Source organism: Dichomitus squalens, assembly GCF_000275845.1.
Source record: "Dichomitus squalens LYAD-421 SS1 unplaced genomic scaffold DICSQscaffold_29, whole genome shotgun sequence".
Classification (NCBI taxonomy): domain Eukaryota; kingdom Fungi; phylum Basidiomycota; class Agaricomycetes; order Polyporales; family Polyporaceae; genus Dichomitus; species Dichomitus squalens.
The window spans coordinates 235,024-258,456 of record NW_006766911.1 but is presented as its reverse complement, the minus strand read 5'-3'; the positions used below and the strand labels follow the sequence as shown (position 1 = coordinate 258,456).

Below are 23,433 nucleotides of genomic sequence, written 5' to 3'. Positions count from 1 at the left end.
CGGCGCCTATGGAACTTAGCTCGGGAGTTGCCAACCAGGATGTTTTGCAAGTGCCGTGGATGCTAGTCTTCCACCGTATGTTCCAGGCATAAGTGGAAGGGCCGAGTTCACCACGAATACTCGGGGACCTAATATAACATTTCCAGGTCAAGGTGCGTACAGACAAGTTGCCAATTTCGCGAAAATATTAGATTGCTACTGAGGTAAGCGGAATACACAATAAACGACCGGTCAAAAGGAATGTATGGGTTTTCTCGAACCTCACAGACACATTGCAAAATATGAGCGAGCCATAGCTGCGAGACCATTCGAAAGACGAGACAGGAGCTGAGCTCCTGGCCATTCGAGCCTAGCTCGAGGTCGATTCGGCCACAACGGGAAAATCAACAGCGGGGGGCGTCACGATGTTGGTGACATTGTTCGTCTTGTTGTTTACGCTGATTGAGGGGGATGGTGAGGTAGATATCTTCCCAGCGGGCGCCTCGAGGAGCTGGTTACTGTTCGCCACCGAGATGAACCAGGGACTGATCAGGAGGCACGCCTTGTATGTAGGCGTGCAAGGTAGGCAGAACGGAGAACTCACGGGATGGGGAGGACAGCGAACTTGCCCATATACGCGACATCGAAGACCGTAAGGTCAAAGTCGATCCAGAGCGACGCGTCGGGGTGGCAGTGGTCGCCGCCGTCGATCCACAGGCGAACACTACCGTGAATCTTGGGGACCCCAATCGACATTTCAATGCCGCAGTCGCAGTGGAGGTCTCCCTTGAATGTGCCGCCCTTGACGGAGGCCAGGAGCGGGTACTTGATGTTGGCGGTGACCAAGTCGAGGTGGGTTGTGCAGTTCTGGCGGATGTCGAGCTTAGTCGAGAACTACTTGAATTGTGAGCAATCCGCCCCATAAGATGGCCAAAAGATGGCAAGTTGGAGTGAGCGCACTTCAACGGTAACGGGCCCGAGAGGGATGCCAATGCTGATGCTAATGTACCCCGCCTTGGCGGCGAAGATCGGGAACTCGGCGACGGCGAAGACGTCATACTTGCCACCGGGGCAGTCCTTGGAGGTGATGATGGTGTGGTGGATCATGAGCCATTCATGCACATCTTGAGGACCGTCAGCTGCTGGCTGGCTCAACGGCATTCAATCATGAGACGCACTGATCAACGTGGGGCAAGTCACTGGATAGGACATTCGTTAGCATGCCCTGAGTAAGCTTCGAGGAGATGACTATACCATAAAGCTCAGGAGAGCAGGAGGTAGGCATAGTGGGCTTCAAGATGCAGGCCATTGTGATGTAACGAGTGAGTGTGGAGACGGGAGAATACAGCTGTAAGGAGTGTGCTATGCTCGAGATACTCTCAGTTGTTTCTGTAGATGAAGTGCGTCGTCGGCCAGCTCTTATACGTTCATTCGGCGTTTAGAACTATCCTCTGCATGCTGTAGCAGCTGACATCACGAGGTGGTGATGATGCGGCAACGCGGCGAGTAATGTTCTGATAGCAGGACGTGGTCATTCCCGCGAAGCCGTGCGTCAACAATCCCGTGAAGGATGTACCGCACCTTCAGACTGCCGGCAAAGAGACGCGCTAATGACGGAAGCGTTTTGGCCGCATTCAGCGTTGTTCAGGGGGTCAAGTATGTTCACCTCACTTTACGCGAAGGCCGGGAAGCGCTCTTTGCGCGGACTGGTGACCTCCTGTGCGCAGATATTAGTATAACTGCTCTCAGGTCACCAAACGCCCGAACAGACGTATGCCAGTGGGTCAGGTAGGTGGCCCCCAGACAGAGTACAAGTACCAAAGGTTCTACGCAACTGAAGCCAAGAGCATGGACGTGGACCCAGAGAAACACAGCACACAAGCGGAACCTGAAGGCGCTGAAGATTGGAGATAGACAAGTAGGAAGGCAGGACTAGACTTCGGATGGAATCTCACGTCAGGATCAGGGGTCGTCCGGATTTCTTGTGCCCCCGACATCTCCGGGAACTGTATGTACATGCTGGCCAAATTCGCAGAGAGGGTCTCACGGTCGCGTCATGTAACAGGGATACACCGAATTGGGGAGCCACGCACGCACCGATGACTCTTTCCACGACCTAACACTGGCAGACGCTTGGTGAGTGCACCACACACAGTTGCAAAGCGGCTTCAAACGTCGTCGTGTTGCGTATCAATACTGACGAAGATATAACGCACGAGTGGTTGGCTGCACATATAGCCAGGCCAGGATTGAGGATTTCAGGACTTGATATTTCAGTTTGCACATCGATCCTGGGATCTGAGTCAATGATGTGGCCTCCTAGTTTCAATTTTTTTCTGGTGATATTCCAATGTGAACGACCGGAAGAACGAACAGGACGAACTCGATTAGCCCTGTACCTCGGATGTCGTTAGCATTTGGAACGTAATGACAAGTGACGTGAAACAGGCATGGAATGGACATACCTCATCATTATACGACTTGGACCCACAGTTGTGGTTCCCGGTCTTGTTACTGGGCGGCGAAGGTTGTCGTAGGCGCGATAGCTTGTGTGCGCCGGTGCCATGTCGTACGTAGGCTACAGTCTGTCACAGAGGGAGAGCGGTGGGGGATATAAGCGAACTTCCCTAGAGGATGCGACGTGGCTACCCGCCAAGTGGAGCGAATTGGTAGATCGTGCATCTTCATATGAGACTACGATGCCAATGGGCAGGGATCTAGAATACCACCGAGTCGAGGCCTCTCGCCTCCGATATACTGTCCGTTATCGGAATTTGCTGTCGAATTGACTAGAACGACAGATCCGGGATTGTGAGCACCGAACGGAGAGCAGCTGACCCCGAACCTTGAGTGAAATGAAAGGGAATTTGAAACGTACCTATCTGTCAGTCTCGACGGCGATACGTACATCTGGCCGAATACAGGCCCTTGCAGCAGCGAATGGTAGAGGGCTACAACGATATTGACTCTGTAGTAGTATGTCTCACTGCGCCTGCTAGTAGGGAGTTTTGCAGATGGAGGACCATGTCGCCAATGACAATGGCTTGTGTCAGCCCTCGCCTCTTGCGCCGGCACATTCGTTGCTCGGTAGACGACCCAACTGTAGTACGTCTAGTCCCGCAGTGCCGCAGCATCACGCTTTTCATAATCTGGAACGACTTCGTGTAATACATGTCCATGTTCAGCTGTTCCGCATACTGCAAGGAGAACATACGCACAAAGTCGATTCTACAAGCCCACGAGAGTTTCAGTTAAGGTCATGGGTCGATTCTAACCCGAGGACGTCGTCCCTGGGCCTGAACTCTCCGGTAGGAGTCGAACCGGATCGGATGAGGCGCCCAGGGCCAATCGGTTCCTCCAGAAGCGCCGCCCGCCTGCGCGCCTGTGAAACTGCCAGAATCCAACATCCTTGTTCTGCCCCGCACATGATGCAACCGTTACTGACCGTATCTTGTCCTATGCGGATTCTACATAGTCCTGAGGCTTGTGGTCCCGTCGAGGGTGTTGAAAATCTCCCCCCAGATTACCTCGCGACATCCGACCTCGGATGAGACGGGATGGATGGCTTTGGTGTAGAAGTTCATTTGACGTAGGTTCGAGTACCTGCACGTCAACCTCTGTGCTCAATTTTGCACAGGAAAGCGCCAACGGCTCCATGCGTACCTTTTCCCGCATCACTCGGGCATACCGCTGTGAATATGGGTGCGCCGTTTGTATCCTTGCTTTAGGAAACGACTTTCTGATTGTGAGCGTCGAACCCGGCTGTGAATTGCGGGAGAACTGGTTATGGACTAGCGGAACCATAGAGCCTGCCAGACAGCATGGCCCTTGGACACACGGTTCCTGTCTATCGAGGTATAAGTCCCGCTCCGCTAGTATGCGAGTCCCTTAGCCACACCAAAAAGAGCCACTTCGCCCTCCTGCCCAGCGCGTCTCGCAGCCGGAGGTCTCAAAGTGCGGTACGTCCGACGTGATCCTGTCGATGAGTTATCGGTCTCAATTCACTCGTACACAGAACGGACATTAGTCTGCTGTCAACGCGGCGTCCGCTGCCTCCGGAGCCCTTGCCTGTACTAGCAGCTAACACTTGCCGAGAATTGTTTCAGTGGTCGAGCTGGGACTATAAAGGCTGGCAGACGACGGACCTCGTCTGCAGAACCCACAACCAGGACAATCTCCCGCTACTAGCCAGCTCACCGCACTCCTTCGCTTTTACTCCCACTACTCCTCAACCCCCACTCTCATTCAGCACCACACAATGTCCTGCATCTCGAAGCCCACGTTTCCCACTTCCTGCTCTCCCGAGCTATACAGTATGAAGTGCTCCCTTGGATTCCGCCGGATGTATGCTAACGAACGATGGTCTCTTCCAGCGGCTTGCCCCACGATGATCAGTGCGTCTCGTCACTTTGGAAACTCCCCACGGTCGAATGGATGCTGATGCCGAACGCCTGCCAGATGTGCACGAGTGGCTCATGATCCACCACACTTCTGTCATCACGGGCCTCCCCGAGCGCACTTACGACGTCTTCGCCGTGGCCGAGTTCCCGATGTTTGCCACCAAGGCCGAGTACATCAACACCAGCATCGGCATCCCTCTCGGGCCCGTCACCATCGAGGTCAGTGCCAGCCAGATCCTGCTGCTATCACTCGCAGCCGCGCACGCTAACAACGCACGCGCCGCACCCCGTCTAGTTCTCCACCAAGCTCGACATCCGCAGGGTCAACGCCTCGCTCCCCGACCTGGTCTCCGCCAGCATCAAGTACCCGCTCCTTGCCTCCGTCAAGGGCGGCGCGTTCAGGGGCGACCTCCACAGCAGCCGCGGCATCAGCATGTCGATTGGCGTCCCCGAGGTCTACGGGAGCGTCCGCCTCTGGATCGAAGGCGGCACCCACCGCCACCCCGACGCGGCACTCTGGATCGACTTCAAGCTGAGCGTGTTCGGGGAAGAACACCACGGCAGGTTCGCCGTCCTCCCCATTCCGTGAGTGCCTCCTTCTCTGTCAGGCGGCGGCCACGGTGCTGAGGCGTGTTCTACTTCTGTTCAGCCGCTGGTTCATGCTGGCGGCCCCTGGCAACAGCGAGAAGCTCCTCCAGGCCCCCGCCAGCAAGTTCTCCGCTTTCTCGGTTTCTGCACTCAACGGCGTCGACGAGGAGACCAACAACGGCGCCGATGATGTGACGCTCCCCGTCGATGAGGAGGCCAGCAGCGGCGACAACGTCGAGGACGCCCCCGCTGACGAGGAGGCCGTTGCCGCCTAATCGAGGTCAAGCACCTCCCGCTGAATGCGGGATCGACACACAGACAGTGTAGTATGGTATCGCTGAACAGGCTCGTAATATTTAACCCAAGTATGGATTGGATCTGTCTTTATGTAGTAGAAAACCCATATACAGAATCTCTTGTTTCGTGTTGCTACCAGCCTTGGTGTGAGGAGTCTTTACGGGCCGTGGGGTGATGTTGCGCCAGGAGCTGTTGGGAGCACGTTCGGACCGGATCGATTCGCGTGACAGAAAGAGGTAAGTTACGTTGTGTGACGGACGCGTCGACGTGTAGACGCCTGTGCGCGTTCGGTTTGTGTGCGCTTCCGCTTCCGCTTCTGGCAGTGGAGCCTCTCCTCTGAGTCTCAGGCCGAGTGTGCGCAGGCAATTGAAGCCTTCCTTACGACTGCCATAATCCTCGCAATGACCCGCACGCCTCTCTCCAGTCGCCCACGCGACCTCGTCTACTTCCTCTTCTTCGCTGTGAGCGTCCCATCATTGGTTTGCAACGTCGGCGCGCCCGTTGCTGACCTTCCCCCTAGATCCATCTCCCTGCCACTTTCCTCATCGACATTCAAGCCATATACCCCAAGGCATGGGTGCCAGCACTTATCTCTAGTCTTCCCAAGTTCTACGTAGAGATGTCAAATGACCCTTTGATTGGGAGCGCGATGGGCTACTTCGGAGAGAGCCAACTCAAGGCGTTTACCTGGTTCCGGAGTTTTCTCCTACTCGAAGCGTGCGTAGCGTCGGTCTTGCTGCTACTGCGCCTCCTTGCTTATTGCCCTCGCTATCACCAGTTTCTTTCAAGTTCCTGTTTTCCTCATCGGGCTCCGTGGACTTTGGCGCGGTACGTCGCAGCCAGCTATGCTCTGAATCCAGCCGTCCTCACTTGCCCCTCGCCCTTGTATGCCATGTAGGGAGCACATCCATCTATGTCCTTCTGCTCATATATGCTGCATCTACCGCGACGACGACGATCCCATGCCTTGCTGTCATCCTCTCCACGCCCGTATCCCCCACCCCACTAAGCGGTATCTCGATCACTGCTGAGCAGCGCCTCCTGCTCCTATCAAGCTATATCCCATTCTGCCTCGTCCCCCTCGTCATGACGTTCGACATGGCCTTCCGCGTACAAAAGCTCACCGGCTCTGGCAGCGGAGCACAAAAGGAGAAGCGGGAGTAGACGGTACCTCGTTCTTGCATACCCATGATCACGACATACTATATACCTGCATATGCTCTGCCGCACTTACGGCGGGACCGACCGGGCGGCCACGGCCACCGCTGAGACTGCCGATCACACAGGCGAGTCTCACCCCCGCTCGCGCGTACCGCCGGGTGGTCTTCCTTCGACACATCTAGTCAGTCCAATCAAAGGGTGCATACGTAGCGAGCGCAAGACGTTAATTCAAAGGCTTGAGGCCTACGACCGCCGTTGTCCCGTCCGAACAGGTGATGGCCATACACCGATGCATACGTGAACGAGGCGCGGGTTCAAAACATGTAAGAGGTGGTGGTCTGTTGCTTGGCCTGCGTCAAGCATGCGCACGAGATGATGGCCGTGCGGACGGCCTCACATGCCCAAGTACGCCGCCGTCGGCTGCTCAGGTATATCTACCTTGAGCAGGGTTGAGTCGGTTTCATCGTCCCGTTTTTGCTTTGTTTTTTGGTGCTCTACTTCTTTCGGACCCATCTACTGAACATTCGATTAGAATGCGCGTCTCTGTCCTCTCCCTTGCCGCCACTGTATTCGCAGGCGCCGGCCTTGCCACCGCGACGCGTGAGTTCGCCCCCTCGTTGCTCAGTGCATACCCGTCTGACGTACCCGGTGCTCTTGTTCCACAGCTCTGCAGGCGCGCGGGGACCAGACGATCATCCTCCCGCTCTCCGGCGACCCCATCGGCACCTCCTTCGAGTTCCAGTTCGCCGACGAGGTACAGTCGAGTCTCCCCCCTCCTCTAGTCGCTCCGAGTCGCTCGAGTGAGCTCTTCTGTTCTGAAATGTCCTGCTGCAGTCCCGCACGGCCTCGAGCACGTCCTTCGTCCGCGCCACGCTCAAGAACTCGACCTTCTCCGCCGTCATCGCGGACGACGTCCCCTTCGAGGACGCGCACCCGGACCGCATCAGCACGAGCTTGAGCGTCCCGCCCGAGTTTAGCAAGGGCTTCTATGGTATGCGTGTTCTACGTTTCTGTACCTTTACCGTTTGCGAGGGAGGGGCTGATGCGTGCGTCTGCCATGCGCGGTCGTAGATCTGGTCGTGGAGGAGATCGAAGGGGATGGGAGCGTGGTCTTCACTGGGGAGTCGACTGATCTCGCGTATCTGGTGTTCTGATACATGTCCAAGGGGGAACAAAGGACTGGGCCGAGAGGAGAACGCCCGTGGAGGGTGGTTGCGCTGGAGTTAGCTAGAGACGGCCTTGGAGGCCACCGCTTGGCCTTCTCGTTTCAAGTCTTATGAAACTGCTGAAGATCCGTCGTGAATAAATGCCCAGTGATTTCTCGGATTCCACCACAGTTCTGGGAGTCGCCCTCACAACTTCGTCTACTCCACCATGCATCATGTGCCGTATCCTGGCTCTGGTTTATGTATATGATGACATTGCTTTTCAGAACTTCGGTGTTGTACCCGATCGCGAGCTCATTGTCGCCGCATGCTTGCCGTGTATGCGCTCGCGGCGAACGAGTCCGTACTTGGTGTCATCTGGGTACGACATGCCGCGAAACGGACCGCGTTTCGTGCTGTCCGACACAGCTTTTCTCGGTCCGTTGGGGGTATGACCAGGTATGGAGAGCGCTTCTTGCACGGACACGGTGGCGGTGAGAGAGCTCTTGCGCATCCAATCATCGACCGGGGGTCCCCGAAGATGGTTGCGGGCGGTTACTCAACTGCTAGCGGTCATCACTGTCCGGCTCTGCGCGAGTTTCGTACTTACGGCGATGCCATACATTCTAAGACGTGATGTTTACGCTGGTAGGAAGAAGAAGGTCGGGCCGCCCACGTTCGCCGTGGCCAAGCTATGATCGCAGTGCGCCGCCCGCACATGCAGGCCTCCATCCCCGGCGAACATGGCATATATACAGCCAGCATAACCTCGCCGTATTCTCCATTCCTCTGTCTGAAGTCTTTTCCTCTTCTGTTCCTCTTTCGCTTTCAGTCGTCCAGTGAACAGCAGCCGAGATGCGCTTCTCCGCCCTCTCCTTTGCTGCCGCCGCCATTGCCACTGCTAGCCTCGCCACGGCGACTCGTACGTCCATTCGCTCGATCGCTGTATGACCTCTGCCTAACATACATATTACGCCGCCCTTCAGCCTTGTAGACGCGCGCCGACCAGACGATCGTCTCCCCCCTCTCCGACGACCCCATCGGACCCTCGATCGAGTTCCAGTTCGCTGACGAGGTCAGACCCTCCTTCAATAATTTAGTCACTTCACGCCGCTGACGGGTCGTTTTCTCCGCTACAGTCCCACACGGCCGGGAGCACGTCCTTCGTGCGCACGACGCTCAGGAACTCCACCTTTTCCACGCTCATCGGGGACAATATCCCGTTCGAGAGCGCGCGCCCGGACTTTATTAGCACGTCGTTGCCTGTCCCGGCCGAGTTCGTCAAGGGTTTCTACGGTATGCGTTCTCCGCGCTTGTAGCGAGAAGAGGATTGACGTTGGTGTTCGTGTGTGCGTGTGCCCATAGACCTCGTCGTGGAGGAGGTCGACGGAGATGGGAGCGTCATCTTTACCGGGGAGTCGACTGACCTCGCCTACCTGATCTTCTGAGCCACAGCCGCTCTCGAGGGAGTATTTATGAGCTGGGGGGAGGGATCTCCGTAATTCAAGGTTTAGTACCGACTTCGCTGGGTTGAAGATGACCTCGGGGACCGCTGCTTGGCTTGGCCCGTCGCTCGTTCAAGTTCTCTATGCTCATCATATCTTGTAACCTTTTATCAGTACAGGAACTATCGCCACGTCTGGCTTCGGTAGCGTTCGCGATTCGGGACTGCCGTCAGTTTGGTAGAGCGACGAAGTCCGCCGCAGGAACGCACGGAGTGGCGCCGAGTCCCAGGTCGCTCGGGTCTCAGCATGACTTGCTGACAGGTACATAAATAGTGATGAGTCATATCATATGTTGAGGAGAGAGTACATATGTGCAGGTTTCTCGCAAGCTACTAGCCGATATGATCGCAAATAGTGGTAAGGTTCGTAAGCGACTCGGAGGCGTCTCGTAAAAAGAAGCCCAATAAGCGCCTCAGGAAAATCCTGAATCGTATCACTCTCCGTCGTCAGTTCAAACGTTCATCCCTTGTGTGCGCCGCTCAGCCGTCGATCTTCGCTTCCCTCACCATAAACAAATGTCCTCTAGCAAGGCCGGAGTGCTCTAGAGTATACGAGGCGTACAGTCATCGTCCAGGCTGACATATACGGTCGCTCCCAGATGGCCAATTTGTGGCCTGAGCCGGATGGAGCATCACGGTGCTCTTGCAGCACGTCGCCCCATATTTCCGGATTTTGGTGGAAGGACGCTTCGGAGGCTGCGCTGCCGGCGCGCCCACGAATTCACTCACGCCTCAAGCACTTGCGGCGATCTCAGCACTGATCACCATGAAGGACATTGGAGGCGAAACCTCTCTGTCGACATGGATGTCCCCACAGCGATCCGAGAAGGTTCATGGTTCACGTTGAAGAATTGGAGCGATATCATGGGAGGTGCCAGCCTCAACGACAAGACAGGAGTACACCGTTACGCAGTCGTCCACGTCCGTGCTGCAACGCGTCTGCCGTCCAGATAGACTCAGCCGCTAGCGCGCGGTTCTGGCAGGCGGTGGGGTGAATGCCCGACTTACGCCCGCTTTCCATCCCTGGATGATTCATGCGAAACGAAAGCGGTATTAGGCGGCGTCGATTGCCCTCATATATCCCCGGGCAGACACTACAACATATCTCACGTCCACCCCCCATTCCACGATGGAGATCCCTTCGTTGAACGCTATCTTAGCTTTTCTGGCTGTCGGTGGGGGCTTCCTATTCATTCGCTGGCGCCTGAATCCAGTACGTTGCCCGTGTCCTATGTGCGTCCGATGCGACAACTGCTGACCACCTCAAAGCTGAGTCGCATTCCGACCGTGGGGGGTCCTTCCATTCCTGGTCTTTCAATCCTCTCAACTGTCAACTTCCTGCGCAACAGTAAGGATCTGCTTGTTCAGGGGTACGAGAAGGTGACTAGCATGGACCTTACGTGTGCTGTATACGGTCTGACTTTTGAACATTCTAGTACCGGGGCAGTACGTTCAAGGTTGCGCTGCTAGATCAGTGGCTGGTCATTGTCAGTGGCTCGGAATTGGTAGACGAGGTCAGGAAACGCCCAGAGTTGTCTCTTGCCACATTCCTCGAAGATGTATGTGTCCCTCGTTGTTCCATAGACGTGTTCAGCGCTCATCGGCGTCGACTAGATCTTTCAAATGAAGCATACTCTTGGGCCCGACGCTTTGGGGGACAACTTCCACGTTCCCATCATCAGAGATCAACTGACGCGGTCTCTGGGTTCGGCTCTTCCTGAGGTCATTGAGGAACTATCCATCGCGCTCCCCCAATGTATCCCCGGTACTAGCAGTGGTGCGTGTGACCGCGCTGAATGATTGTCCGCCTATGGGAATGTGACTGTCGTTCCCAGACTGGGTCAGCGTGAACGTATCACACGTCTCGCAGAAGCTAATAACGCGCGCCAGCAGTCGAATCTTCGTCGGACAGCCCCTTTGTGAGCATAGTTTACCGCTGACCTCGATACCCGGTAATAACGCTTCTGTGCAGGCCGCAACGAGGACTATCTCAAAATCGCACTTGACTTTACCATGGATGTCGTGAACGATAGGCTGACCATGAGCAAGATGCCGGACTTCTTAAGAACGTGGGCACACATGTTCCCTGTTACTTTGGCCATCTGCATTGCTCACATACCACTATTAGACCTGTAATGTCTTGGACGAGTTCGACACGGCGGAGCGTGGCTCGTTCGATCCCGCTTTTAAAACCCATCATCGACCAGCGCAAAGCACTGATGGAGGAGTACGGAGCTGATTGGACTGACAAGCCCGTAAGCGACTTTACTGTGAGCAACTACCGCGGCCCCAGCTGAGTCCTTCGTACCCAACAGAAAGATGTCTTGCAATGGGTTCTGGATGAAGCGGTACCTCGGAATCTATCAGATGAGAGGGTAGCAATGCGATTACACTTGGTCAACTTTGCGGCCATTCACACATCATCTAACGTACGTTCCGAAGTCTGTTTCCAGAGTCTTTGTCTGATCGACAACTCTGCTCTAGAGCTTGGTCCATGCGCTGTACGACCTCGGAGCTTTCCCGGAATATATCCAACCTATTCGCGATGAGATTGAATCAATAGTCGCGGTCGATGGCTGGACGAAGGAGGGTATCAGCAAGATGTCGAAGCTAGACAGTCTCCTCAGAGAGTCACAACGCATCCACGGTATCAGCCTCAGTACGCCCCCATGACTCTGCTACACTACTACGTCCTCAACTCATGCTGATTTTCTTGTATCGCTTACGCGCAGTTTCCGTAACACGCAAGGCTATGGCAGACGTCACCCTCCGCGATGGTACGTTCCTCCCGAAGGGCACCTGTGTCGCTGCAGCGACGTGGGCCACACACTATGATGAGGGCAACTTCGAGAAGGCGGCGGCTTTCGACGCTTTCCGTTTCTCCCGCATGCGCGAAGCACCCGGGCAAGGCACAAAACATCAGTTTGTCCATACCTCGGTGGAGTACATACCTTTCGGTCATGGTGCCCACGCCTGGTACGTGACCGGGTCATTCAGCTCGAGTACGTTTGTCTTGAATTACGGCTTTGCTGACGTTGTTTTGCCCGCACACTAGCCCGGGCCGATTCTTCGCATCAAACGAGATCAAGGCCGTCCTCGCGTTCCTGCTAGTCAACTACGACATCCAGTTTGAACCCGGGCAGTCCCGACCTGATAACATTTTCATCGCAGAGAATATACTCCCGAACCACGACGCGAAGATGTTGTTCAGGCGACGCGGGACTTTGGAGTTGCATTAGGCATCCTCCCTTGATGAGTACTGTCTCAATCCTTTGTATACTACATAGCTGCAGTATAAGTTATCGATGTAGAGGTTTAGCGCCAAATCGGAGGCTGCCGTGGGCGCTCAGCGCTCATTGCTAATGGCGCGCTATGCCCGAGGCCCTGTCATCATCCTTGTACACACTGCGTATTGGCATCACGTACAGAGTACTACTGGAATCTGGTCGCCCCGCCATTGAGATCTTGAACGTGCTTTGCTTCCTATCTGGTACTCTTGCTTGACATTTCGGGCCATGACCATAGCTAGCGTGTCTCTGTCCTCGATAAGATTCGCGAATCGCTAAGAGCATCCCGTGAGCCTATCTCTGGGGAGGACGAAGCCCTTAGTGGTAAGCCACTCACTTATAACAGTCAAGTTGACATCATGCTGACCCAGTACTTCCGAACATCACGCCTGCAGGCATCGGATCGTTCACGTTGTATAGTGGGGGCGACTCGAGGCCTCCTGACCAGCCCTTAAGAGAAGATGTGTTGCCGTCTTCGCCTGGTTTTGTCCAGATGGTTCATTCATAGCCAAAGTAAGCAGCCAACGGCGGCTATTCCTCCACATCCGTGTCGTGCTAGTGCTGCTCAGGAAGGCTTATTCCCGCATCTGGTGTTTCTGGCACTGTAATGCCAATTATGTCATCAGGCATCGTGTACTGGATGTTTACCTTATATACGCGACTTGGACAGTCGCCAAGATGCCCCCACCACTGTCTTCGCGGCTGAGCCCTACTCTCCTGTACATTGCAATGGACGATCTACGAAGCATCTTCTGGACCTTGGCAGTATCATTTACAGCTTACATACTAATGCGTCGGCGCTTTGACCCGGTACGTATATGCCGTTCGTTCCGGCGACGCCTTCCGCAATCCACTGACATATACGTCCTCAGCTTCGTTCTATCCCGACTGTTGGAGGCCCCTCTGTGCCAGGAATATTCTATCCTAATCTGGCGGCATTCAACTTCGTTCGAAATGCCAAAGAACTGCTCACTATTGGCCATGAGAAGGTACGTCCAGTAGTTTCGGCAATGATCGTGAAGGTCTCAAATAATGTGACAGTACCGAGGTGCAGCTTTCAAAGTCGCTTTCATGGGTCGATGGATAGTAGTTGTGAGCGACTCTAAACACCTTGACGAGATCAAAAGTCACCCGGAGCTGTCGATTGCCGAAGGCCTTGACGAAGTGAGCTTGCGAGCTCTTGTGTACTGCCTGGTTTCTCACTACTCGATAGTTCCTTCAACTTAAACACACCATTGGCGCCACTGCCCAGAGTGACCGGTTCCATGTCAACGCTATCCGCGACCAGCTAACGCGGTCATTGAACGTCGTTATGCCTGCTGTTGCGGAAGAATTGGCGTTAGCGATCCCTGAGTATATTCCATGCACTGGTGATGGTACGTTGTACAATTCGACATCATCTGGTGACGCAATGACAAATGCACTATTTGACAGAATGGGTCAGCGTCGACGTCCTAAGTGTGATGTGCAAGATCGTCGCGCGCGTCAGCAGCCGTGCTTTTGTTGGACTTCCGTTGTGCGAGGCGTGCATAACGGGATTCTGGCTCCTCCGAAATTAAAGTTCAATGAAATCTGTAGGTCGTGACCAGGTGTACCTTGAAACCGCAATCCAGTTTACGTCAAACGTTATGCAAGACAGAAGTCACCTGCTCCAATGTCCGAACTTCATGAAGCCGTATGTATTGCTGCCAGTTGTGCCATCCGAACACGATTCCCATGGTCCCGCACCGTTCTGACATATGATCAGTCTCGTAGGCCCATGGATTAGCGGAGCACGTCGGAGCATCCAACAGACGGTTGGAATCCTCAAGCCCATCTTTGACGAGCGGAAGACAAAGTTACAGGAGTACGGAGCGGACTGGACAGACAGGCCAGTAAGTTGTATCGAAGTCGAACGCCTGCATCGATCCTGGCTCTGAGGCCACATCTGACCTTCGGCCTTGAATCAGGTAGATTTTCTCTAATGGGCCTTGGAGGACGCCGTTTTCAGGTGTCTCCCCGAAGAAAGAATTGTGACAAGGCTACATCTCACCAACTTCGGTGCAATCCATACGACTTCGAACGTCAGTACTGTCCGACAGCATACAGTTACGCAAGCCTAATGAACATTACATCAGAGCCTTACACATGCCTTGTACGACCTGGCAACGCACCCAGGGTTTATTCAGCCCCTTCGGGATGAGATCGAGTCTGTAATCGCAGCTGACGGGTGGACAAAACGGGGAATGAATAATTTGTGGAAGCTTGACAGCTTCCTCAGGGAGTCTCAGCGCGTGAACGGGCTTTTCCTTAGTACGTCTCATAGTTCTTTCTGCACGTCACGGTGACAGCCGACAGACCGACCTGCTTATATGGTGCCTAGTTTCGCTGGCGCGCAAGGCCATGAAGGATGTCACTTTGCACGATGGGACCTTCCTCTCCAAGGGGACTTTCATCGTCGCGGACAAATGTACCGTGCACAATGACGACAACAACTATGAGCAAGCGGACCAGTTTGACCCCTTCCTATTTGCGCGCATGCGTGAGGTTCCCGGGGAGGACTTGAAGCATCAGTTGGCGACCACATCCCGGGAATACTTACCGTTTGGCCATGGAAAGCATGCTTGGTACGTTCTCTAGGGGTTGCACAGCATCTATATGCATTGATATCTGTGATTAGTCCCGGAAGGTTCTTTGCCTCAATGGAGCTGAAGGCAGTCATGAGTTACCTATTGGTCAACTACGACATCGCATTGGACGGGAGCCTGCGACCGGAAAACCAGTACTTCGGGATTGATATCAGTCCTGATCCCAGCGGGAGGGTTCTGTTCAGACGCCGAGAGCCTCGGGGTCCTTGATAGCACTAAGTGTTGCTCCCCTTGATTCAGCCTTGGTGTATATGAAGCGTGTCATAACATGTACCGATGATACTACATGACCTCAGATTGCTGCCACTAATCACAGGGCGGGCTATTTACTGACATTGTCGGCTGAACATGCTACCAGTAGGTGTCCACTACAAAGACCTCAGCCCCGTATCGTCGAAACTGTATAATTATGTCTGAGAAACAAGGGAACTGAGAAGATCCTACTCATCTCAGAAGCTGATCAGATACACAATGCTGAAGAATAGAAGGGACAGCAAGGCTAACGCCTGCCCCCCTCCCCCCTTTCCCCCGAGCCGAGGGCGCGCTGTTCATCATGAGCGTTTATGCAAGTACACCTCGTCGTCCTGTCCGCTTGTCACTCACAATGTTGACGTCCGTCGTACCACACCCGATAGCAGAAGAACGACGTGTCCACCATTCATCCAGTACTTGAGCTCCCTGCGCTCGTAACTCGAGCATGATGTTTGATTCTTGGAAGAAGACAGAGTAGCCTCGCATACATACCTACACCACGTGAGTGATGATGCGGAAATGCCTCTCATCCATAGGTTCCAGGGTAGAGACTGGGGCGACGCTTGTGTTCGGGGAAGGGAACACCGATAGGTCGTACGGTGACCTTCATAGTGCCCGAGTCTAAGATTGTCACCACATAGAGCCCTGAGGCAACTTAGCCTAAGAAACACAGCCGAGGAGCTACCCCGGCTTGTCGGAGTGTTCACTTGCCAGGAGCGTGCGGGGAGCAAGAGGCTGATTTCAATTGCAGAACAGACAAAATGCTGGAGTGGTAAGAGGGGAAGATGGATGCAGACGCCGTATGGCGTGAGGGCGTAACCCTCGACTGGTCCAACTGCGACGGACGGATGTACTAGAGGGTGTACTGAACAACGAGGACGACTGAAAGGCTGTTTCAGTATGAGATCATAACGTTTGCAGCGCTCAATCTGCACTTGGTGTACAAGGATGCACATTAATTGACTAAACCCGAACAAAGGCGCATGAAGACTGGGACTGACTGACTAAGACTATTCAGTCGAATGCCGCTTGAATCCGGCACAGCAAACACCCATAAGGCTCACCTTCACATTTGAGAAATCAATCGCTCAGAAGGCGGCGGGTCATCTTGCCACCCGAGCTCCATAGCAACAGGTCCAGTGTCTTCGGCACAACAGAGTAGGCTGGACGATGCATGATATTTGACCATCCTCCAAATGGCGGGTAAAGCAGCCCGAACACTAACTCCTCTGTACACCATGTCATCTTCAAAGTTATGACCTACTTAGGTTTGGAAGGATATCGGAGATATCATCCTTCTCGCTACCGAACATCAGAATGGCAGTGGCTGCTCGAGGCTAAGCTTCATAACGAGATTGAGGGCCTCCTCGCGGTACGTGTCCGAGGTGAGCCGAAGCGAATCGTTCCCATAGAAGTCGAGCAGGACCGGGTCGCCCGTCCGGTACTTTTCCCAGTGGATCAGCGATGTGACATTCTTGTTCGGATCGAATCTGTTCACGAAGTTGACGAGGAAGTCCGTCATGTCACCTGGCCCATACATGTTCGCGAGCTCGGACCCATGCGTCTATGAGGATGGATCAGTGTGTCGACATCGGGAAGACGCGTATGTAAAACGAACCGAACCAAGCCCTGGGATAGAGTTGCGCTTGTAGTCTGTAGAAGATATGTGCATGAGTGCAACAGGCAAATCATTGTCATGGTGGTCAACGACGACGCACAGTACGCCCACACGGGACTGTTGAGCGCAGCTAGGTGCTTGGTGAAGAATTTCCGGACACTAACGACTCCCACATCCCCGAGGAAAGATGCCGCTCGCTTCCACTGAGGAGTGACTTGGAAATCCTTGCCAGTGTTATATGGTGCCCCTTGGGAAGGGTCGTCGGGGTATAGGCGTAAAAGGTGGTCCATGTCCTCGTCGGTGATATTCGGGTAGTAGCCCGTCCTGATCATCGCCTCCACGTCCGCCGTCGTGCTGTCGTCACGCATCTTGAAGCTCTCAGCATAGTCAAAATACAACAGTCGATAAACGTACCTCAGGTCCGGAAAGCCAAGCGTGAAGGAGGTGCCTTCATCTTCCGCATTTCCTGGAGAGTATGAGTAAGGATAACATTTTCACGTATTGGACGGATCATATATGCTCACCTGCAACGATAGGAATCCTAGAGACGTTGCCACTGACCAATGCTTGCTGAGGTAGGCTTCTGATAAATACTCCATCCGTGTGGGGCTGCCAATGTGGATACGCCATGCCATGCTTCGTCACCGCATCAGTCGGCGCCTTTTTTATGCAGGCGAACGTGTCCGCAGCGCTTGAGCAATTTAAGCCCGTAACAAAGTCGTCGTACGCCTTCTGCGCTGGAGGCTGATCCAACCACCCCGCGGACTGGATTGCACCGGATTCCGCCCACACCCCGTGAAAGAGACCCTCCGTGTCGCCACCGTTTGCGACCATCTGAAGCCCTGCGGAGACTGCCCCGGAACTGAACCCGAGACTGCATTGTGGTTCGCGTGTCAGCGACAGTGATTTACATAGATATCGTAGTGACTCACAGCGTCACCCTCTTAGGATCGCCGCCAAAAGCCGGTATGTACTTCTGAATCCAGCGGAGGGCCTCACGTTCTAGTAGGGCTGGTGAGAGATGTATGGGTACAGTTTCTGTTGTGAAACTCACGATCCTGCAGCCCAACATTGCCTGCCTTTGCATCCATAACTTCCTTTCCCGAAAGGAAGCCGTACGCTACTTTCATAGTGAGCACCAATATACTAAGCGAAGGCGAAATAGCACTTGCGTCCTAGTCTGTGAGATTCCTTCAGTGATTAGTGAGATCATTGTAGACATTGCATAGGTTTCTTACCTGTGGTTCATCGACACGAAGATGACTGGTTGTCCCATGTCTATCGACCGCTTTACGATGGTGCTCCCGTCGACACTACTCAAAGCTTAGCAACATCCTTGTGAGGAGAACAAGCAACATAACTCACTCGGCACTGTCGCCAAACAGGAAGGCGCCTGCAGGCGAACCGTTGAAGGAAACAGGAGTAGCGTATCGTATGACACATACCAAAGAAAATATACTGTGACAGAATAGGTCGGTACAAAGTAAGGCAAGATTACTCGTTTCACGCTCACAGCAACGACGGGAAGCATAGCTCCTTCCGTTACACTGGCGGGGAGGATGACATTGAGGTTGAGACCTAGATAAATGGGTGAGACCTGGTCGAGATATTGATTTGAGCTGACCACAGAGTGCATACAGTCCTCGTCGTAAGGAGCATTAGCTAGATGCGTGAGAGTGGTGAAGTAGTCTTCCATGGCCGGAGTGATCCACGAGGGGGTGTTGACCTCAAGCGTGTTGATGCACTGGTTACCCCAGTAGGTCGCATTGAGTATCCCTTGGTACGGACTGTTAGCCTGGGGAGGTTCGAAGCGGAGATCGTCGACCCTGATCCAACATTGCACCAAGTCAGCGCGTGTCATGATTCCGCAAAATATTCGTCATACGGGGGTTGAGCGAAGGGTAACCCCAGGAACCAGTTGGCCGTCCCGTCTGTCACTCCCACGACCGTGGCATTGTCCAAGTCGACGGTGACCGTAGCCGTAGGAAGAGATGCGCCGACTATAGACGAGGGGATCCCGCTCGAAGCCGGCGCGTTAACGGTCTCTGTTAGGGCAACTGAAGGCCTAGAGGCCGAGCTGGATACCGGGATGCTGATGGTGGCTGTCGGAGTATGGGCCACAGCCGTAGAGAGGGCTGGGGCAGCAAAGGAGTGGCGCGCTTGGACAGCGAGAATCAAAAGAACGAGTGGACGCATGCAGACGAATGCGAGAGAGCAGGTCTGAGGTGTTGGCTCTTCCTGCGGACGACTCTTATAGGGTGACCTGAATATTGGCCATGTGCCAAAGGACTTGGGAGCCGACTCAAACCGAACAAATGCGACAGAGGTCACGCAATGCCATCGCCAATGACCCCAAACGATGGATGGCGCACTTGTCTAACGTGAGTCACGCCAGGAGCCGAGTTGTACATACTCGTCGAACTTCAAGAAGGTGGTGAAGCGAGGATGTGAGATACTTCGGCTAAGTAAATGAACGCCATTCGAACCTTTGAAAACTGACGACAGACCTTTGATGGTCATAAGCCATATTGTGCAAATGACTTCCGTTACGACATTCGCCGAGCGTTTTGGCGCATTCCCCAACGCCACTTGTTCTGGTCATCAGCCAACTTCTCTTGACATCAATACGGCTGGTGGGGAGTTGGGTGATGTGTTGCTGAGCACGGATTGAGTACTCAAGTACCCTGAGCGGTGGAGGTTCAGTTGTCGCTTCTGACGTCTTGCCATGCAAACATTCAAGACCTAGCCGATCAGAGACGAACCATTGAGCGCCGGATGGCCGAAAGAAGACGATGAACGCACGGTCGTTCCCAAGACCTACGATGTACCTCCTTAGTTCCCACGAGCATCAAAACCATAGACTGAACTGAAATCGATAGCAGATCGCACGAGCGAGAACGCACTATACTGTACACAGAGCCGGATAGCGTAAGGCGGGCGGGCATCATCGCATGCTGGCTGGTTCTACTCCTCGCCGAACACGTCGATGGCCTCCTGTCGAATCGCGTCCACGGTCTCGGCTGATGCGCCATTGAGACCAAAAGCCGCGTCGTCCACCTCCCCATCGGCATCCGTGTCCACATCAGCACGTGCAAGAGGGAAGAGCGGATCAATGACCTCGGCGAGGGCCTCCTCCCGCTCCTGCTCTTCCTCCTTGCTCATCGGCACGTGGGTGAGCTTCACGACGTCCCACTTGTCCCCGTAAGACTCGTACGTCTGCACGCAAACCCAGGTCAGCATGACAACCTCGCTGGGCCTCGGAAAACGACGAGAAGAAGCGAACAGAGGGCAGCACGCACGTTCACACGCTTCTTCTTGAGCAGCATCTTGCGCTCGATATTTTTATAGTACGCGCCCTTCGGCCGGGGCACGCCACCCTTCGTGTCCGTGTCGAACTCGTCTGTGCCCTCGTCGAGCACGAGCAGGAACTCATTCGGTACCTCCTGCTCCACCTTGACCGTCTCGTAGTCGCGCACAAAGTGGAAATACGTTGGCTCATCCTCGGGGGGCGCGTCTGGCTCACGCGCGAGCCGGTTTTCTTTGAACTGGACGGCCGCTTCGTCCTCCTTAGTGAGGTAATATGCAAGGAAGTGGTCGCCGTCGGCCTCCATGGGCCGGAGGATTGCACAGTCCAAGCGGGGGTCTTCCATCTGCATAAGAGTGGGATTTGTGAGTTCGTATGCGGAGAACGTTACCAGGAGTTGCTGGGGAACTTACATCTGGCGGCCTGTCGCCCGGCCGCTCAGAGAATCTGAACAAGTCGTACGCATTTGCCCAGATATCCGCGTCCGGGAAGACCTCGAACGCTTCCACAGCGGTGAGCTCCGGTCTTAGAGGATGCCGCAAAGCGGAGAGCTCCGAGGTCTCGACGGCAGCAAACGAGGCTTCAATGTCCCTCAGCTGGGCCTCGCGTGAGACGTCGATAGAAACGTCGATATGTTGTTTTCTGTCGTGAGTGAGGTTACGTCAGGGATGTTGAAGGAGGCATGGAGGGCAGAACGACGACTTACATCTCTTGAGAGATATTAGGCCGCATAAGCCCATCTCGACTGAGATATTCCGTTTTCCGTAACCATGGTACGTGTGGGACAGACGATAGCGGTGTTGACGTCCCTGACGTAGAGCCAGTCCCGAGAACGGGTCCGGTAGATGCGGGGTCTCCAAGGAGGAATTGGTCTTTGGGATCGAGTTTCGGGAGATTATTAGGGTCAGGGTTAAGTTCTACCAAACAAAGAATCGAATGCGAGAGATGTGAATCTCTGAAACCTGACGCGCATCGAAGAACCACGCACCTGAATCGTCCCCGTTCTCCTCCCACAAGCAGTCCCAGCGCGACAGGTCAAGCGGCATTCCAAGATCTCCGTCAACAACCATAGGCAACGGTGTTGCAGCGGCGATCTCGTCGAGGAACTCGGGGCGCGCATAGCGCATAGGGTCGGTAGGTATGTCAAGTAGTTTAGGCGGACATGGTGGTGGAGGTAGTGGGTTAGAGTAACGAACACGGATCAACAGATCCAATTTGCTGTTACACCACATCATTAGCATACCTCAGTATGCACAGAGTGTGTTTCCGGGCTCACCTCTTCTTGAAACTCATGGTGGCAAGCAATCGACAGCGGGTGCGTAGCCGCGCGCGCCGCGGTCCAAGTTGACAAGAGCGCGCTCTTGAAGCGCCCGTTGATGAGATGTTCAGTAGACTCTAGTTGGGGTTAGGGTCGACCCCTCTTTCTCGTACTACCAACGCCCTTTACGTTCCGACCTCCCTCTGCCAATACTCCAGCCGCACCTGGAACCCGTCGCGATATTCATTTCACTGAGCGAAGTTTGAAACGCGTTTATGGCGGAGGAGCAACTGCAGGAGCCCATCATTGCATCGAGCTCGCGAGAGTCGGAGTCTGTGTCTAGTACCCCGTGTGTGATGTGAGTCGCTCCTCCACGCCCTACCGTTCCGTACGGGCCTCTCCTGAACTACTCACAGTTGCCGACGACAGTTTGCGCGATACACATGCCCGAGATGCAATATCCCGTACTGCTCGCTTGTTTGCTTCCGGTCCGAGGTGCGTTTACTGTTCTCTATCCAAGGTCTCTCCTCCCACCTGACCTCACGATCCCGATGGAGTGTAGAAACATGGTGACTGTTCCGAGTCATTCTATCGCAAGGAAGTCGAGCTAGACGTGAAGAGCGCCCCTTCTGCGAGCGCAGAAGAGAAACGGAGGATGATGGAGCTGCTGAAACGCTTCGAAGAGGACTCGCTCGACAACAGCCCGCTCCTCGACGATACGGACAATGAGGACGAAGACGGAGCGGACGACTTGCAGAGGCGGCTGCAGAGCATTGACCTTGGTGCGCCTCACCTTACACTGCTACGCGCTCGCGCACGCAGAACTGAGGGATCGTCTGCAGACACCGCGTCGTACGACGAGCTCTGGAACGCGCTCACCCCATCAGAGCGAGAGAAGTTTTTACGTGCAGTGGACAATCCCAATAGTGAGTTCGCGCAACAGCTGCTCGCGAGTGAGGAGTTAGAGAAAGTCCAAGTCGAGCCGTGGTGGGAACCCCAGCCACCGAGCAATGAAATCTCTGCCCCTTCAGACGCTGCCGTTCCGAACCGAAATCGCGGCGCGAGACCGTCTATCGTTCAAATCCCTGAGTCGTTAGTCAAGCAGGTCTCCAACAACGCAGCGAGCGGGCCGCTACTGCTGTATAACATCTGCGCGCTGTGGTGAGTGTGCACCGCCGGCCTGCGCGAGCCGTGCTCACAAGCTTCCGCACAGTATCGCGTACGCATACACAGTCCGCTGCTTCGCCGTGTCCCCACTTTCCGCCATCTCGCGCACAGACCCCGACTACGCCGAGGTGCGCGAGTCGATATCCCGACTCGCACCCTTCCTTGTAGATCGACGGTCCACGACAGTACACTTGTCGCTCTCGGCCGTCGTAACAGATCTATGGTCTCGCTTTCCTGCTGTGAGTATGAATGGTCACTCCTATTGAGGCTATCGCTGACTTCGTTCTTCAGAGCCATGTGGACTCGCGCTCATTCTCCCTTCTGCTGAAAGATACAGCCACCATCTTGCGGCCCGCGACCGTAACAGTCGTCGCCTCCCAAGCCGTAACCACGCGCGACCTAGAAGAGCATCCCAGCGCGAACGTCCTCCGCGTCCTCTCCGACCTATCGTCGCTATTCACCTTGTCGCAAAGCGACATCGGAGAGCCTTCAGCGTCTCCGGCAGCGCAGCAGAGAAAAGCGAAGCCAAACCATGTCGTGCACAAGCTGACGTTCTACGCAGCGTACATACTTAGCACTCCGGCGCCGACGTTACGCGTGCTGGTGGACGAGGCGACGATGCGCGCGAAGATGCTCGAGAACGAGGCGAGACAGGCGCGGCAGAACAGGGAGGTGAAGCGGGTGCGTAGTGAAAGGGGGAATGCTCCGAGGATTGAAGAGTTGTAATTACATACGCAGACGTTCTGATGTAGCCTTGGGATCTGTTTAGAGAACGCCTAACGATGGGCAAATTGTCTGGCAGAACGGGACTGCATTGAGAACTGAGTGTGTGATTGAGTGCTCTGT

The 23,433-nt window shown here is 54.7% G+C and overlaps 10 protein-coding genes across 10 annotated transcripts; 7 read left to right on the top strand and 3 right to left on the bottom strand.

Annotated features, from left to right (window-relative positions):
- Positions 1-349: 349 nt before the first annotated feature.
- DICSQDRAFT_172150 (uncharacterized protein) lies at positions 350-1,288 on the bottom strand (the record flags this gene model as incomplete). The annotated part of the gene is made up of 5 exons (XM_007367880.1): positions 350-524; positions 584-873; positions 940-1,103; positions 1,158-1,178; positions 1,234-1,288. 5 exons carry the CDS (start codon positions 1,286-1,288, stop codon positions 350-352), a joined length of 705 nt encoding a protein of 234 aa, XP_007367942.1.
- A 2,949-nt stretch (positions 1,289-4,237) lies between these two features.
- DICSQDRAFT_182026 (uncharacterized protein) lies at positions 4,238-5,321 on the top strand (the record flags this gene model as incomplete). The annotated part of the gene is made up of 5 exons (XM_007367879.1): positions 4,238-4,292; positions 4,353-4,373; positions 4,438-4,598; positions 4,675-4,964; positions 5,029-5,321. 5 exons carry the CDS (start codon positions 4,238-4,240, stop codon positions 5,240-5,242), a joined length of 741 nt encoding a protein of 246 aa, XP_007367941.1. The 3' UTR covers positions 5,243-5,321.
- A 344-nt stretch (positions 5,322-5,665) lies between these two features.
- Positions 5,666-6,481, top strand: DICSQDRAFT_89461 (uncharacterized protein; the record flags this gene model as incomplete). Its single annotated transcript, XM_007367878.1, has 4 exons — positions 5,666-5,725; positions 5,785-5,981; positions 6,043-6,092; positions 6,163-6,481. The coding sequence occupies 4 exons, from the start codon at positions 5,666-5,668 to the stop codon at positions 6,426-6,428; spliced, it is 573 nt and encodes a 190-aa protein (XP_007367940.1). The 3' UTR covers positions 6,429-6,481.
- A 477-nt stretch (positions 6,482-6,958) lies between these two features.
- DICSQDRAFT_182024 (uncharacterized protein) lies at positions 6,959-7,711 on the top strand (the record flags this gene model as incomplete). The annotated part of the gene is made up of 4 exons (XM_007367877.1): positions 6,959-7,025; positions 7,091-7,179; positions 7,260-7,416; positions 7,497-7,711. The coding sequence occupies 4 exons, from the start codon at positions 6,959-6,961 to the stop codon at positions 7,577-7,579; spliced, it is 396 nt and encodes a 131-aa protein (XP_007367939.1). The 3' UTR covers positions 7,580-7,711.
- A 714-nt stretch (positions 7,712-8,425) lies between these two features.
- Positions 8,426-9,423, top strand: DICSQDRAFT_182023 (uncharacterized protein; the record flags this gene model as incomplete). The annotated part of the gene is made up of 5 exons (XM_007367876.1): positions 8,426-8,515; positions 8,565-8,645; positions 8,710-8,866; positions 8,936-9,336; positions 9,385-9,423. 4 exons carry the CDS (start codon positions 8,426-8,428, stop codon positions 9,016-9,018), a joined length of 411 nt encoding a protein of 136 aa, XP_007367938.1. The 3' UTR covers positions 9,019-9,336; positions 9,385-9,423.
- Positions 9,424-9,549: 126 nt separating this feature from the next.
- Positions 9,550-12,396, top strand: DICSQDRAFT_108980 (cytochrome P450). Its single transcript, XM_007367875.1, has 11 exons — positions 9,550-10,287; positions 10,344-10,454; positions 10,511-10,633; positions 10,689-10,851; positions 10,910-10,993; positions 11,047-11,143; positions 11,203-11,329; positions 11,390-11,503; positions 11,559-11,733; positions 11,807-12,050; positions 12,130-12,396. The coding sequence occupies exons 1-11, from the start codon at positions 10,204-10,206 to the stop codon at positions 12,311-12,313; spliced, it is 1,506 nt and encodes a 501-aa protein (XP_007367937.1). The 5' UTR covers positions 9,550-10,203; the 3' UTR covers positions 12,314-12,396.
- A 643-nt stretch (positions 12,397-13,039) lies between these two features.
- DICSQDRAFT_172144 (cytochrome P450) lies at positions 13,040-15,198 on the top strand (the record flags this gene model as incomplete). The annotated part of the gene is made up of 8 exons (XM_007367874.1): positions 13,040-13,171; positions 13,234-13,350; positions 13,403-13,525; positions 13,575-13,737; positions 14,117-14,235; positions 14,479-14,653; positions 14,724-14,967; positions 15,021-15,198. 8 exons carry the CDS (start codon positions 13,040-13,042, stop codon positions 15,196-15,198), a joined length of 1,251 nt encoding a protein of 416 aa, XP_007367936.1.
- Positions 15,199-16,552: 1,354 nt separating this feature from the next.
- On the bottom strand, positions 16,553-19,054 carry DICSQDRAFT_172143 (alpha/beta-hydrolase; the record flags this gene model as incomplete). Its single annotated transcript, XM_007367873.1, has 13 exons — positions 16,553-16,804; positions 16,859-16,893; positions 16,959-17,212; positions 17,273-17,324; positions 17,383-17,732; positions 17,791-17,860; positions 17,913-18,004; positions 18,097-18,171; positions 18,224-18,251; positions 18,304-18,316; positions 18,372-18,436; positions 18,497-18,684; positions 18,744-19,054. 13 exons carry the CDS (start codon positions 19,052-19,054, stop codon positions 16,553-16,555), a joined length of 1,785 nt encoding a protein of 594 aa, XP_007367935.1.
- Positions 19,055-19,514: 460 nt separating this feature from the next.
- On the bottom strand, positions 19,515-21,455 carry DICSQDRAFT_162524 (uncharacterized protein; the record flags this gene model as incomplete). The annotated part of the gene is made up of 7 exons (XM_007367872.1): positions 19,515-19,600; positions 19,661-20,074; positions 20,158-20,508; positions 20,576-20,804; positions 20,869-21,079; positions 21,151-21,380; positions 21,439-21,455. 6 exons carry the CDS (start codon positions 21,453-21,455, stop codon positions 19,823-19,825), a joined length of 1,290 nt encoding a protein of 429 aa, XP_007367934.1. The 3' UTR covers positions 19,515-19,600; positions 19,661-19,822.
- Positions 21,456-21,695: 240 nt separating this feature from the next.
- On the top strand, positions 21,696-23,313 carry DICSQDRAFT_65137 (uncharacterized protein; the record flags this gene model as incomplete). The annotated part of the gene is made up of 6 exons (XM_007367871.1): positions 21,696-21,778; positions 21,837-21,915; positions 21,983-22,202; positions 22,263-22,581; positions 22,634-22,826; positions 22,879-23,313. The coding sequence occupies 6 exons, from the start codon at positions 21,696-21,698 to the stop codon at positions 23,311-23,313; spliced, it is 1,329 nt and encodes a 442-aa protein (XP_007367933.1).
- Positions 23,314-23,433: the final 120 nt, after the last annotated feature.